The 16,236-nt window shown below is 32.7% G+C and overlaps 1 protein-coding gene across 1 annotated transcript in view; it reads right to left on the minus strand.

Annotated features, from left to right (window-relative positions):
• Positions 1–15,165, minus strand: part of LOC133569892 (transmembrane protease serine 7-like) — a 33,449-nt gene extending 18,284 nt beyond the window's left edge. Inside the window, exons 1-7 of the mRNA XM_061922482.1 lie at positions 15,146–15,165; positions 14,994–15,087; positions 6,815–7,019; positions 3,932–4,062; positions 2,107–2,174; positions 1,849–2,042; positions 1,725–1,760 (exon numbers count right to left, since the gene is read on the minus strand). Of these exons, the coding sequence (XP_061778466.1) occupies positions 1,725–1,760; positions 1,849–2,042; positions 2,107–2,174; positions 3,932–4,062; positions 6,815–7,019; positions 14,994–15,087; positions 15,146–15,165 (748 nt within the window). The remainder of the gene's footprint in view (positions 1–1,724; positions 1,761–1,848; positions 2,043–2,106; positions 2,175–3,931; positions 4,063–6,814; positions 7,020–14,993; positions 15,088–15,145) is intronic.
• Positions 15,166–16,236: the final 1,071 nt, after the last annotated feature.

A 16,236-nucleotide genomic window follows, 5' to 3' on the forward strand; every position in this document is an offset into this window, starting at 1 on the left:
ATAGACATTTAAGTGTGGAAAATAAAAAAATAAGATAAATATATGACTTATTTGACTGGGACCCTTTTGGGTCCCCATGACATTTAGTCTGATTTATTTTTAAACTGTAATTTCTCAAAGTATAATAATGAACCAAAATCAATGTTGTTTTGAATTCTTGACATTTTTATTGGTAAAATTACATTTATAATTCCACTTTGAAATTTTTTGGGGTGGAAACATATTGCATATTTTGTGTTTTACCGATTAAGGAGATTTGAAAAAAAGAGCAAACATAAAAAATAAAAATAAAAAACTATATCAACGGATGGATCTCAAATTGATTGACAGATATTTAGGCGTTGAAAGTAAAAAAATAAATAAAATATGGCTTATTAGACTGGGATGCGTTTTTATTATTTATTTTAACTGTAATTGCTCAAAAATTAATAATGCACCAAAATTAAAGTTATATATTATTAACATATTTAAGGATGCAATTATATAAAATATTCCAATTTGAATTTTAGAAGAAAATATTGCATATTTTGTGTTTTTTGTATTAAAAAGAGTTTTGAAGAAAAAAAAAAAAGAAAAAAAAAAGGGGCAAACACACCAATAGATCTAAAGTTGATCAATAGATATTTAGTGTGGAAAGTAAATATAAATAATAAATATATGACTTATTTGACTGTTTTTTTTTCAAACTGTAATTGTTCAAAGTACAATAATGAACCAAAATCCATGTTGTTATGAATTGACATATTTAACGATACAATTACATCAAATATTCCACTTTGAATTTTTTGGGGGGAAACATATTACATATTTTCTGTTTTTCCAATTAAAAAAAAAAAGAGATTTGAGAAATAGGGTAAACATAAAAAAAATTACAACTGTCAATGGATAGATTTGAAATTGATTGACAGCTATTTAAGCATTGAAAGTAAAAAAGAATATTAAAATATGGCTTATTTGACTGGGACCCTTTTGGGTCCCCAGGACCTCAAGTGGGTTTATTGTTTTTTTTAAAAATGTAATTGCTAAAAAAAAAAATAATGTACCAAAATCAATGCTGTTATGAATTATTGACCCATTTAAGGTTACAATTACACAAAATATTCCACTTTGAAAATGTTCAGGAAGAAAATATTGCATATTTTGTGTTTTTCAAATTAAAAAGGTTTAAAAAAAACAAAAAACGGGCATACACATTAAGAACATTAAAAATATGACAACCGATAGATCTAAAGTTGATCAATAGATATTTAAGTTTTGAAAGTAAAAATAAATTATAAATAAATGACCTATTTGAATGGGACCCTTTTGGGTCCCCAGGACCTTTAAGTGTGATTTTTATAATAATGAACCAAAATCAATCAATGTTGTTATGAATTATTAATCTATTTAACGATACAATTACAAACAGTAAGAATTGGAATCATATGGCCCCATTCCTGGGTGGCGGGGGTTTAATTATTTTGCAATGCAGTCGGTTGAAAACGATGGAAAGCGCCACTCGACATATCAACTGGAAGTGCCACACAACACATTATAAGATATTCAACTTATTCTGCCCTCGTTTGTCATGTTTCATGTGTCAGGTAAACAGCAAGGAATGGGGACATATGATCCCCTTTCCTACTGTAGATATACATGGAATAAATATATATATTTAAGGGAAATTAATCCCTCGCAACCCAGAGGTTAATCAAATTAAAAATGTGAATTTTTGTGTTTCCTACCTGCAGCATTGGACGTGTAATCTGAGCGTAGAACAGCTGCGGAGAAAACAAAAAAATAGTTCGGATCAATAATAAAAAAAAAAAATTAAAAAAAAAGATACTTTCAGTCATCAAGGTGAGCCACCATTAATGAGGATGGAGTCTATGTCCACAGGTAGTCCCAGCAGGTAGCCCACAGAGGATCGGTTCTTGAGGCTGTTGTGCACGGAGTCCTTGAGGATGACGCCCACGCATTCCTCGCACACCGCCGGGCTCCGGAGATGCGGCACCACAAAGACCATCCAGAAGTGCACCAGCACCCCTCCCTTGTTGTTGGTACTGAGCCACGCGGCACACATTACAAACACCGTTGTCATCAACCATTGATTAGGATCAAGTCTACCTGAGGTCGGAGATGGTGGCGTGCTTGTACAGGCGGGCCACCGAGGACATCTTGTACACGCTGCTCACCTGCAACACAAAACCACAACAGTATACTGTGCATATCGTACTTGACTCACTAGACCTGGAGGGGTGCAAACTACAACTCTCTTCAACTTGGCCCGCGAGACGTAGTGAGTTTAATAAGGAATTCAATTCACTTTTAAAAGTCAATTTATATGCTGCTACTTTGTCGCCATCTTGTGGACAGAATGAGTATTTCAGACCAATGATCATTTATCATGCTTTGAATGAAACCAGACACAGCATTTACTTATATGACTGAATGCAAATAACCTTCTCTAGTCATGGTGCAAAAAAAAAATGCCAACAGACATGGTCACATATAACACAATATAGCACAATTTGTGGATATTATAAAAAAAAACAGAATTACACCCATGTCGTTGTGGCTTGTGCAGCCCTTTGAGACATTTGTGATAAAGGGCTATATAAGCAAACTTTGATTGATTGATTTAAATCCATTACAAAGCATGATGGAAAAAATGCAAAACACTATCACCACACTTATCCATGTTTGGCACATTTTAGCTGCTGACAAAACTTTAAAAGGAGGTTTTCATGGAAGTAAACAAGGTAGGAGTCCAACTTTCACATACTCTTAATATCCAATTATATAAATCACTAGTTATATATTCATTATATAGATACACACATATAACTATTTATATATATATATGCACACTGTATACACGTGTAAAAAAACATATATATATATATATTTAAACATATTTACATACATATATATAAAAACATAAATACTGTACATATTTAGAACATACACGCATATATACATAGACACACACAAAAAACCAATACATAAAAAACATACATACATAAACACACATACGTATATAATAGATGTATACACATATACGTATATAATACATTTATAGAAATATACAATACATATACGTATATAATATATATATATATAAACATATAACTTTATAATACATATATATAAACAGATGCGTATACAATATATATGTATATAAACATATACGTATATAATACACATACAATACATATTTATAAACATTTATAATACATATATAAACATATACGTATATAATATATATATATATAAACATATACCTTTATAATACATATATATATATAAACATACGTTTATAATACATATATAGAAACATATGCGTATACAATATATATATAAACATATACGTATATAATACCTATATATATATAAACATGTTTATAATACATGTATATAAACATATACGTATATAATACATATATAAAAATATACTTATATATACATATACTTATATAATACATATATAAACATATACTTATATATACATATACTTATATAATACATATATATAAACATATACATATATAATACTTATATTCAGTATAAACATATACTTATATAATATGTATATTATACATATATAAACATAAAATACATATACATAAACATATATATTTATACATACATATACTTATATAATACATATATATATATTACATATGTATAAACATACATATATTATACATATACAGTACATATACACATATATAGAATACATATATATATGTATACATACATCTACACATATATAGAATACATATATATATATGTATACATACATATACACATATATAGAATACATATATATATGTATACGTACATATATACACATACTTACATGCATACACACATAAATTTGGCTTTTGGCCCTCGACCAAATTCTAATCCCAATGGGCAAAAAGTTTGCACAGCCCTGCACTAGACCCACCACTTGCTGGATTTTGTTGGCCATGGAGACAAACTCGTGGGATTCTGCCTGGCGGTACTCTGGGATGAAGTCCATGTTGGCCACACGGAACATGCCGGCAAAGTAGGCGCCGCTGTTGCCTTCTCTTCGAACTGGGGACAGTTTATTAGGTACAACAAAATGTGAACAAACTGAGTTTAAAGCGGTTTAATCAAAAACATTTACATTCTGCTGTTTATTGTATTTGATACTTTGTGAGATGATAAATACAGCAAATGCAATTAGTATAATAATGTATTATTAAGTATTTGTTTATTTAATACATGTATAGTTACAATACAATATTTGTTTCACATTCCAGAATGCCCGAAAAGGAGTAGGAAGAAGCAGAGCTACATACAGGAATAGTTACCCGTTATCTTTTATATGATTGTGTATTTATTGCTTTTTCTGCACAACATTTTAGTGCTAAATTCAAGTATTTACCCCATGTTTTTTTTAAATGATACATTATTATAATTGTAATTAAAACGAGTACAATTCATTATAAAATTTATTGTTCAATTCCTATTATATCAGAGCTGTCAAATTATTATTGTTTTGTTACGATTAATCACATTTGGATTAATCAGAGGTGAGTACTCGCTTGCATAATTAAAATTACGTAACCAAAAGTACACAAATGCCATATTTTTGTCGGAATATTATTTTTGGTGATTAATCACATTAGTTACCTTGTTAATTTTGACAGCCTGAATTTGTGTATTCATATTAATATAAATATTCATATTTATTTTAAAGTATTAACATTTTTTTTTACAAAAAACTAAACCTATTTAGATATATCAATATACATACAATATTTGTAATTATTATATTTTTAAGTATCGTGGATTTTCTTTAACCAAAAAAATTCAGAGTGATTGAAAATGTGTTTAATATTACAAATAAGTTTTCATTATATTTATACATTTAAAAATTGGTTGCATTAAGTTACATTAAAATGAAAGTTTGTGATGTTTCAGATAAATAGGAAATACTCCAAAAAATGTGTTGTGTGACATATTAAAATAAAAACTTGTTCAAAACTATAACACCCAATTTCAACCTTCTAATATTTAAATGTATTGATTTGTTGAAAACAAGGAAAATGCAAAAAAAATAATAATTTTCTTTGTACCAGGAAAGCTATATAATTGTAAAATACATGTATTTTAAAGTATTAAAATGTTTTAAACTAAAAAAAAAACATATGTAGATATATCAATATATTTGTAATTTAAAGTATGTATTTTTTTAACCATAAAAAAATCTGAATGTCCAATCATACATTTTTATCACCATTTCATTACATTTATATTAAAATATAATACATTAAACCTTGGTTGCATTGTCTTATATTTAAATAAACATTCAGTTTGAATTTATGCTTGTTTTTAATGTGAAATTAACAAAAGTTCAAGTTTGTTTATGTTTCAGATAAATACTCCAAAAGTGTGGCGGGTAAACAATTTAAAGAAAACTGGTTCAAAACTATCCATCCATTTCCTACTGCTTATTCCCTTTGGGGTCGCTGGTGCCCAGCTCAGCTACAATTGGGCGGAAGGCGTTTACACCCTGGACAAGTCGCCTCCTCATCGCAGGGCGGTTCAAAACTATATGGGCCAATTTCAGCCTTTTAACCTTCAAATATTATTTTTTTTTTTTTTAAAAGTGCAAGGCAGACTATATAATTGATCTATTTTATTAGTGATTTTTTTTAACCACAAAACATTATATTTACATATTATATTACTATAAATATTAGTATATTTATATGATTTAAAATATTGATTTTAACCATACACAATTCAAAGTAAAACAAAAATTGAATATTAGATATTTTATTTAATTATATTTACATAAAAATGTAGTGCATTTAAATATTCTATTTAAATTAGTGATTGTTTTTCATCTTAAAAACAACACAAATTAAAGTTTGTTGATGTTTCAAATAAATATAAAATGTGGCAAGTGACAAATTATAATAAAAACGTGTTCAAAACTATATCCAATTTCAACCTTCTGACCTTTAAATTCAATAGTCTGTCAAAAAAAGAAAAATACAACAAAACATTTTATTTTTTTGGCACGAGGCAGACTATATAATATAAAATGTATTTATTTTCAAATATTATTAACCAAAACATGTAGACATTATTATAATATGAATATTTTTAATTAACATTAAAAACATTTTAACCATAAAAAAATGAATTTTAATAAAAAATGTATTCAATACTAGACATTAAATGTCATGATCCATCCATCTTTTTCGTATTATTCGATGTCGGGTCACGGGGGCAGCAGCCTAAGCAGCATTTCATGATATTTATATAAAAATATGAACATTCAAAAATGTGTTTCATTATATTATATCTAAGTAAATATTCTGTTTAAATTAGTGTTTGTTTTCAATCTAATAAAACAAACAAAGTTAAAAAAAAAGTCAAAAATTGTGGCGGGTGACACATTAAAAGAAGAATTTAAACAGTATGGCTTAATTTCAACCTTATAACCTTTAATTAATGGGGCGGCATAGCTCGGTTGGTAGAGTGGCCGTGCCAGAAACTTGAGGGTTGCAGGTTCGATTCCCGCTTCCACCATCCTAGTCACTGCCGTTGTGTCCTTGGGCAAGACACTTTACCCACCTGCTCCCAGTGCCAGCCACACTGGTTTAAATGTAACTTAGATATTGGGTTTCACTATGTAAAGCGCTTTGAGTCACTAGAGAAAAGCGCTATATAAATATAATTCACTTCACTTGAACTGATTAGTCAAAAAATTCTGAAATTCTTTTTTTATTGGAAGGCAGACGACATATGAAGCGGGGGGGGGGGGGGGGGGGGGGGGTGTCATACTTACATATAAAGACCCAGAGCAGCGACCACAAGACGACCACCAGCACAAACACCACGGCTGTGATGATGACCGCCAGGTGCTGGATGCTCAGCAGGTGGGCCCACAGCCTGGCGAGGCCTTTGGGCTTGCGCCGGGTCTTCCGGAGCTTCCTGCAGAGCTTCTGTAAGGTGTGGTCCACCGTGGACACCTCCACGGACACGCCTGCGACCTACAGACACAGACGCCATCAATATCACAATACATCTCATCTGCCCTTTCGGAGAGACAGGATGGAGAGATGGCATGCGATTCATGACGCTGAAGGAACAGAGGGCCTAAATGTCACCTTCAAACTCACGGTCATTAACATCCCTGCAAAAGATGAATGGACTTCAGTGATGAGGTCATTACTGCTTGAATTACCCTGCAGTGCTCATGTATTATTCATGCCGGGTCATCATATACTGGGCAAGTGGCACTTCATTCCCAGCAAGCAGGCAATGCAAACACTCCCACAGGAGGGCCACAAGTATAGGGAGAAACTACAAGCATATTTTTACAATAACTAGTCAAAGAAGCATTTTTTTCTACTAGGAAAACACGATTCGCAAGCATGAATACAAATTTCCTCAATTAGAAAAAAACTATTTGCAAGTATCAAACTGTTCTACAAATAAATAACAATCCATCCATCCATCCATTTTCTACCGCTTATTCCCTTTCGGGGTGGCGGGGGGCGCTGGCGCCTATCTCAGCTGCACTTGGGTGGAAGGAGGTGTACACCCTGGACAAGTCGCCCCCTCATCACATTATTCACAATAATACTCCTATTATTATTTTTCCTTATACAAGACAATAACACAATTTTTTTTAAATGCATTCTAACTCGTAAATAAACATTAGCAAACGTCAGCTAACAATGGAACCAATGGAGTCACTCTATTCCACCTATAAAGTGTTCTAAAAAGTATCCATACACACTAAAAGCATATATGTAATATAATGGTGAAGTGAAGTGAATTGTATTTACATAGCGCTTTTTCGGACAGAAGGCGGGGTACACCCTGGACAAGTCGCCACCTCATCGCAGGGCCAACACAGATAGACAGACAACATTCACACTCACATTCACACACACATTTTAACCCAGGACTGCAGGACCTTCGTATTGTGAGGCAGACGCACTAACCCCTCTGCCACCGTGAAGCCCATGAATAACAATTCACAGGTATATATATAAAAAAATACCGTATTTCTCAGACTATAAGTCTCAGTTTTTTTCATAGTTTGTTTGTGCGACTTATACTCAGGAGCAACTTATGTGTGAAATTATTAACACATTACCGTAAAATATCAAATAATATTATTTAGCTCATTCACGTAAGAGACTAGACCATGGGTGTCAAACTCTGGCCCGCCGTGTAATTTAATTTGGCCCTTGAGGCAATATCATCCATCCATCAATTTTCTACCGCTTATTCCCTTTTGGGGTCGCGGGGGGCGCTGGCGCCTATCTCAGCTGCAATCGGGCGGAAGGCGGGGTACACCCTGGACAAGTCGCCACCTCATCGCAGGGCCAACACAGATAGACAGACAACATTCACACTCACATTCACACACTAGGGCCAATTTAGTGTTGCCAATCAATTTAGCATTAGAGCTGGCCCGCCGCTGTAACACCGCATTCACCGCTAATACTCATACTTGCCAACCCTCCTAATTTTCCCGGTAGACTCCCGAAGTTCAGTGCCCCTCATGAAAATCTCCCGGGGCAACCTTTTCCCGAATTTCTACCAATTTCCACCTGGACAACTATATTGGGGGCGTGCATTTAGGCACTGCCTTTAGCGTTCTCTACAACCTGTCGTCACGTCCGCTTTTCCTCCATACTAACAGCGTGTCACATAATATTTGTGGCTTTGACACACACACACACACACACACACACACACACACACACACACACACACACACACACACACACACACACACACACACACACACACACACACACACACACACACACACACACACACACACACACACACACACACACACAAGTGAATGCAAGGCATACTTGGTCAACAGCCATACAGGTCAGACTGAGCGTGCCCGTATAAACAACTTTAGCACTGTTACAAATATGTGCCACACTGTGAACCCACACCAAACAAGAATGACAAACACATTTCAGGTGAACATCTGCACCGTAACACAACAGAACAAATACCCAGAACCCCTTGCAGCACTAACTCTTCCGGGAAACTTCCAGCAAACTGACCAATAATTATCGTTTTATTCATGCATTTTCTCTTACTACTTCAAGGCTTGAATGTTTGGTTCATTCATTATTGTTATTTTATTTTCAAATATATTAGCCTGTGGAAAAAAATTGATATTTACCTCAGAAGATTGCGAATAGAAAAAAAAGGCATACAATTTTTATTGAAATTTTATTTGATCAGGGCCATGAGGTGGCGACTTGTCCAGGGTGTACCCCGCCTTCCGCCCGATTGTAGCTGAGATAGGCGCCAGCGCCCCCCGCGACCCCGAAAGGGAATAAGCGGTAGAAAATGGATGGATGGAATGATATGCCATTGATATTTTTTTATTATTATTATTATTTGAAACTGGATTTTGCATGTCACTAAAGTTATATAAGCCTTGCTTGTTCAATATTCAAAGCAAAACTTGTTTGGGTCCCTATTAAAAGGTTAATTTGTTCAACCTTGGCCCGCGGCTTTGTTCAGTTTAAAATTTTGGCCCACTCTGTATTTGAGTTTGACACCCCTGGACTAGACGTATAAGATTTCATGGGATTTATCGATTAGGAGTGACAGATTGTTTGGTAAACGTATAGCATGTTCTATATGTTATAGTTATTTGAATGACTCTTACCATAATATGTTACGTTAACATACCAGGCACCTTCTCAGTTGGTTATTTATGCCTCATATAACGTACACTTATTCAGCCTGTTGTTCACTATTCTTTATTTATTTTAAATTGCCTCTCAAATGTCTATTCTTGGTGTTGGGTTTTATCAAATAAATTTCCCCGAAAAATGCGACTTATACTCCAGTGTGACTTAAATGTGTATTTTTCCGTCTTTATTATGCATTTTCGGCAGGTGCGACATACTCCGGAGCGACCGAAATATACGGTATTTGATAAAAACAAACAAACTACTTACAATTATCTGTAAGTAAAAAATGATTTGCAAGTATAAACATGATTGTTAATTTTAAAACAAAAAACGATTCACGAGTATAAAGAGAATTTTCTCCAATTAAAAACCAAGTTGCAAGTATGACAATTTTCAGCATGTAAAAACGATTCCAAAGTTAACATTTTTTCAATAAAAAAAACATGTAAATTAAATTACTTTCCGCAATTAAAAAAATAAAAAATATTTGCAAGCCTTAAAACAAATTTCCCCAATTAAAAAACAATTTGCAAGTACCACAATTTTCTGTGAATAAGAAGTATAAAAAATATTTTCTTAAACTACAAAATGTTTTGTGAGGATGAATACAATTTTCTTCAATTATAAAACCATTTTCTTTAATTAAAGAAACAATTCTCAAGAATAAAAATGTTTCTGCAAGTAAAACAAAAATTTGCAAGTATATAAACAATTGTCAACAATCTTCAATCAAAAAATGATTTGCGAGTTTAAAAACTATTTTCTGCAATTAAAAACTAGTTGCAAGTATGACAATTTTCTGCAGGTAAAAACGATTCCAAAGTTAACATTTTTTTAAATAAAAAAAAACATATGTAAATTAAATTACTTTCCGCAATTAAAAAAAATAAAAAATATTTGCAAGCCTTAAAACAAATTTCCCCAATTAAAAAACAATTTGCGAGTACCACAATTTTCTGTGAATAAGAAGTATAAAAAATATTTTCTTAAACTACAAAATGTTTTGTGAGGATGAATACAATTTTCTTCAATTATAAAACCATTTTCTTTAATTAAAGAAACAATTCTCAAGAATAAAAATGTTTCTGCAAGTAAAACAAAAATTTGCAAGTATATAAACAATTGTCAACAATCTTCAATCAAAAAATGATTTGCGAGTTTAAAAACTATTTTCTGCAATTAAAAACTAGTTGCAAGTATGACAATTTTCTGCAGGTAAAAACGATTCCAAAGTTAACATTTTTTTAAATAAAAAAAAACATATGTAAATTAAATTACTTTCCGCAATTAAAAAAATAAAAAATATTTGCAAGCCTTAAAACAAATTTCCCCAATTAAAAAACAATTTGCGAGTACCACAATTTTCTGTGAATAAGAAGTATAAAAAATATTTTCTTAAACTACAAAATGTTTTGTGAGGATGAATACAATTTTCTTCAATTATAAAACCATTTTCTTTAATTAAAGAAACAATTCTCAAGAATAAAAATGTTTCTGCAAGTAAAACAAAAATTTGCAAGTATATAAACAATTGTCAACAATCTTCAATCAAAAAATGATTTGCGAGTTTAAAAACTATTTTCTGCAATTAAAAACTAGTTGCAAGTATGACAATTTTCTGCAGGTAAAAACGATTCCAAAGTTAACATTTTTTTAAATAAAAAAAAACCATATGTAAATTAAATTACTTTCCGCAATTAAAAAAAATAAAAAATATTTGCAAGTCTTAAAACAAATTTCCCCAATTAAAAAACAATTTGCGAGTACCACAATTTTCTGTGAATAAAAAGTATAAAAAATATTTTCTTAAACTACAAAATGTTTCATGAGGATGAATACAATTTTATTCAATTATAAAACCATTTTCTTTAATTAAAGAAACAATTCTCAAGAATAAAAATGTTTCTGCAAGTAAAACAAAAATTTGCAAGTATATAAACAATTGTCAACAATCTTCAATCAAAAAATGATTTGCGAGTTTAAAAACTATTTTCTGCAATTAAAAACTAGTTGCAAGTATGACAATTTTCTGCAGGTAAAAACGATTCCAAAGTTAACATTTTTTTAAATAAAAAAAACCCATATGTAAATTAAATTACTTTCCGCAATTAAAAAAAATAAAAAATATTTGCAAGTCTTAAAACAAATTTCCCCAATTAAAAAACAATTTGCGAGTACCACAATTTTCTGTGAATAAAAAGTATAAAAAATATTTTCTTAAACTACAAAATGTTTCATGAGGATGAATACAATTTTATTCAATTATAAAACCATTTTCTTTAATTAAAGAAACAATTCTCAAGAATAAAAATGTTTCTGCAAGTAAAACAAAAATTTGCAAGTATATAAACAATTGTCAACAATCTTCAATCAAAAAATGATTTGCGAGTTTAAAAACTATTTTCTGCAATTAAAAACTAGTTGCAAGTAAAACAATTTTCTGCAGGTAAAATAACAATTTGATAATTTTTTTAATTAAAAATCAATAAGTAAAAGAAACAACTTTCCACATAAAAAAAAAAAACAATTCGCTATTTCGTAGTATACCAATTTTCTGCAAATAAAACAAAGATTCACAAGTATGAAAAATATGTTCTTCAATTAAAAAATGTTTCACGGGTATAAAATCTTTTCTCCGATTAGAAAACGATTCACAAGTACGAAAACTAATTTCAATTAAAAAAAACTATTCAGAATTATCAACATTTTTGTAAGTAAAAAAAAGATTTGCAAGTATAAAAACTAATTTCAATTAAAAAAACTATTCAGAAGTATCAACATTTTTGTAAGTAAAAAAAAGATTTGCAAGTATACAAAGAAATTTCTTCAATTAAAGATTCGCAAACATAAAAACTATGCTTGCAAAAAAATGATTCAAAAGTGTAAAAAATGTTTATCTTCAATTAAAAAACGATTTGCAAGTATAAGTTTTCTTTGGTTAAAAAATTATTTGCAAGTATGGCAACAATTTTCTGCAGGTAAAATAACGATTCGATAATTTTTTTTCAATTAAAACAACATTACTTAAATAAAACAACTTTCCACAATAAAAAAAAAATGATTCACAGGTATACCAATTTTCTGCAAATAAAACAAAGATTTGCATGTATAAAAAATATTTTCTTCAATTAAAAAATGATTCACAAGTATAAAAGCAATTTTTTTCAGTTAAAAAAACTATTCAGAAGTATCTACATTTTTTGTAAGGAAAAAAAAAATATTTGCAAGTATAAAATACATTTCTTCAATTAAAGATTTGCAAGCATATAAACTATGCTTGCAAAATTTTTGTATACATTTTTTTATAAACTATGCTTGCAAAAAAAAATATTTAGAAGTGTAAAAAATGTTTCTTCAATCACAAAATTTGTGAATATAAAACAGTTTTCTTGGGTAAAAAAACATATTTGCAAATATGGCAATTTTCTGCAAGTAAAATAACGATTCCAAAGTAAAACAATATTTTCCAATTAAAAACGATATGCAAATAAAACTTTTTTCTGCAATGAAACGACTTGCGAGTATAAAAACAATTTTTTGCCATTAAAAAACATTTGTAAATATTAAAAACATTTTCTGCAGTTAAAAAACAAGTTGCAAGTATAAAAAAAAATTCTGCAGGTGAAGAAGCGATTCACAAGTAAACACTATTTTCTTCCACTAAAAAACAGATTTGCAAGTATAACAATGATTTTCTTCAATTAAAATTTTTTTTTCACAGATAAAAAAAACATACAAATAAATGTATTCAATTAAAAAAGGATTCACAGATAAAAAACGATTTTATTCAATCAATAAACAATTTGCAATAACTATTTTCTTCAATCAAAAACGATTCGCGAGTATCAAAACTATTTTCTTCAATTAAAAAAATGGTTGGTGAGTAAAAAAAGTAACTTATGCCAGTAATATTCCACCCTGCGCGATCCACACACCTGCACTCACAGCAGCCATATTACTCATTCTGCAACAAAACTAGGAGGTTAATTTACAGGTTGAGCTTATTTCCCCTCCTTTCAGTCCGACAGTTTAAGCCCCTTCCTCTTTCTTCTTTGTTATTTTTGGCGGACGGCACCATGCGCAAACAACAGTCGCTTGTATTGACCGATTGATTGCATGTGTGTAGATCGTGCAGAGTGGAATATTACTGCCAGAAGTTTTAACTTAAAAAATCTTTAATTGAATACATTTGTTTTAATACTTACACGTCATTTTATTTTTTTTTGGAAAACTGTTTTTATACGTGTGAATCTTTTTACTTGCAGAATTAGTTTTTTTTACACTTGTTTTAATAGCAGAAGATTGTTTTTCTACTCAAAAATCATTTTCGAATTAAAAATAATTGTTGGGACGGCGTGGCGCAGTGGAAGAGTGGCCGTGCGCAACCCGAGGGTCCCTGGTTCAAATCCCACCTAGTACCAACCTCGTCACGTCCGTTGTGTCCTGAGCAAGACACTTCACCCTTGCTCCTGATGGGTGCTGGTTGGCGCCTTGCATGGCAGCTCCCTCCATCAGTGTGTGAATGTGTGTGTGAATGGGTAAATGTGGAAGTAGTGTCAAAGCGCTTTGAGTACCTTGAAGGTAGAAAAGCGCTATACAAGTACAACCCATTTATTTTGGCCCTAGTGTGTGAATGTTATTGTGAATGTTGTCTGTCTATCTGTGTTGGCCCTGCGATGAGGTGGCGACTTGTCCAGGGTGTACGGCGCCTTCCGCACAAATGCAGCTGAGATCAATCCAGCACCCCCCGCGACCCCGAAAGAGACAAGCGGTAGAAAATGGATGGATGTTTTATACTTGCGAATCGTTTTGCGACTAGGAGCGGTATAGCTCGGTTGGTAGAGTGGCCGTGCCAGCAACTTGAGGGTTCTAGGTTCGATCCCCGCATCCGCCAACCTAGTCACTGCCAATGTGTCCTTGGGCAAGACACTTTACCCACCTGCTCCCAGTGCCACCCACACTGGTTTAAATGTAACTTAGATATTGGGTTTCACTATGTAAAGGGCCTTGAGTCACTAGAGAAAAAGAGCTATATAAATAAAATTCACTTCACACATTTTAATTGAAAATTATTATTTTTTTGAGTTGAATAGATTTTGTTTGTTTTTTACCTGCAAATTTTTTTGGGGTTTAAAACTTTAAAAACATTTTTTTTTAAAACTTGTGAATTGTATTAATTTAGTTAGTTTTTTTAAAACTTGTGAATCGTTGTGCATGAGTAAAAACTAAATATCACTCCATACACAGCATCTGTTATAAAGAAGAGAATGTTCTTACACTGGCAGCGTCGTGTTGAGATGCGTCCACCCCGCCGCTGTCCTCCTCAGAGCCCATGGTGCCGGCATCCCTCACGAAGCCTGCGACCCGTCGGCTGTGAAAAGACACATCCTGAAGTTACGAGGGAGACGCGAGCTCGGCGCCACGCGAACGCAGCCGGCACGCCGCGCATTGCGGGAAACACGACACGGGCGGAGAGGCTCAGGTTACGTTCATCGACTCCGCTGCAAAATGTCTGCTTTAAGAGTACAAGAGTTTTTATTTACAGCGTTAACAGACAGACGTGACGGTGAAAAGGAAGACAAAGACAAAAAGGGTCCAGCCTTTGTGCAATAAAATAAGTCAACATAAAAGCAGAATGTACATCATTGTCACAGTTAACACGAAGGAGGTGGAGTCACGAAGAGAAACGAGGCCTAAGAAGAAGAAGAAGTAAGCAGCATCTTCATCACAGTCAGTATTTTTAACACTACTTTTCATCCAAGGCAGCGTCCGCAACAACACACACAAACTAACGTGTCGGCGCATTCGCGGGACGGCTAGGAAGGGGCGGAGCCTCCTTTCCAAAACAAGGCACCGCGGGTGAAGCTGTGGAGCAGCTGGTAGGGTTTCCTCTTGGGGGGCTCGGCCAGAGAGAAGACCTGCTGCTGAGGCACGCTGGTGGGAATGGTGACGTGGCGCTGGTGAAGCGGGTGGAGGGTCTGGTGATGCGGCGGGACGGAGCCGGAGTAGCCCACAGCTGCGAGTGAATGAAAAGAAGCAGGAGTTAAACGTGACTTACTATTAGGCAAACACTGGACCCCAAAATGTCTCATGAAAAACTATTAATCAAGTTTTCTTCTAGTTACATCTTTTCGTCTTCATTTGTGCGCTTAAAAATACACCATCCATCCATCCATCCATCCACCCATCTTCCGCTTATCCGAGGTCGGGTCGCGGGGGCAGCAGCCTAAGCAGAGAAGACCAGACTTCCCTCTCCCCAGCCACTTCGTCTAGCTCATGGGTGTCAAACTCTGGTCCGCGGGCCAAATTTAAAAACTGTGTAATTTCTCTTGCTCCTTCAAGGCTTGAATGTTTGATTCATTCATTATTGTTATTTTATTTCCAAATTTATTATTAGCCTGTGGAAAATGTTTGTTTTGATATTTGCCTCAGAAGGCTGTTTATTTAAATTGTATATGTGATATGACATTAAGATTTTTTTATTATTATTATCATTATTTGAACCTCGATTATGCATGTC

Source organism: Nerophis ophidion, linkage group LG15, assembly GCF_033978795.1.
Source record: "Nerophis ophidion isolate RoL-2023_Sa linkage group LG15, RoL_Noph_v1.0, whole genome shotgun sequence".
NCBI lineage: Eukaryota > Metazoa > Chordata > Actinopteri > Syngnathiformes > Syngnathidae > Nerophis > Nerophis ophidion.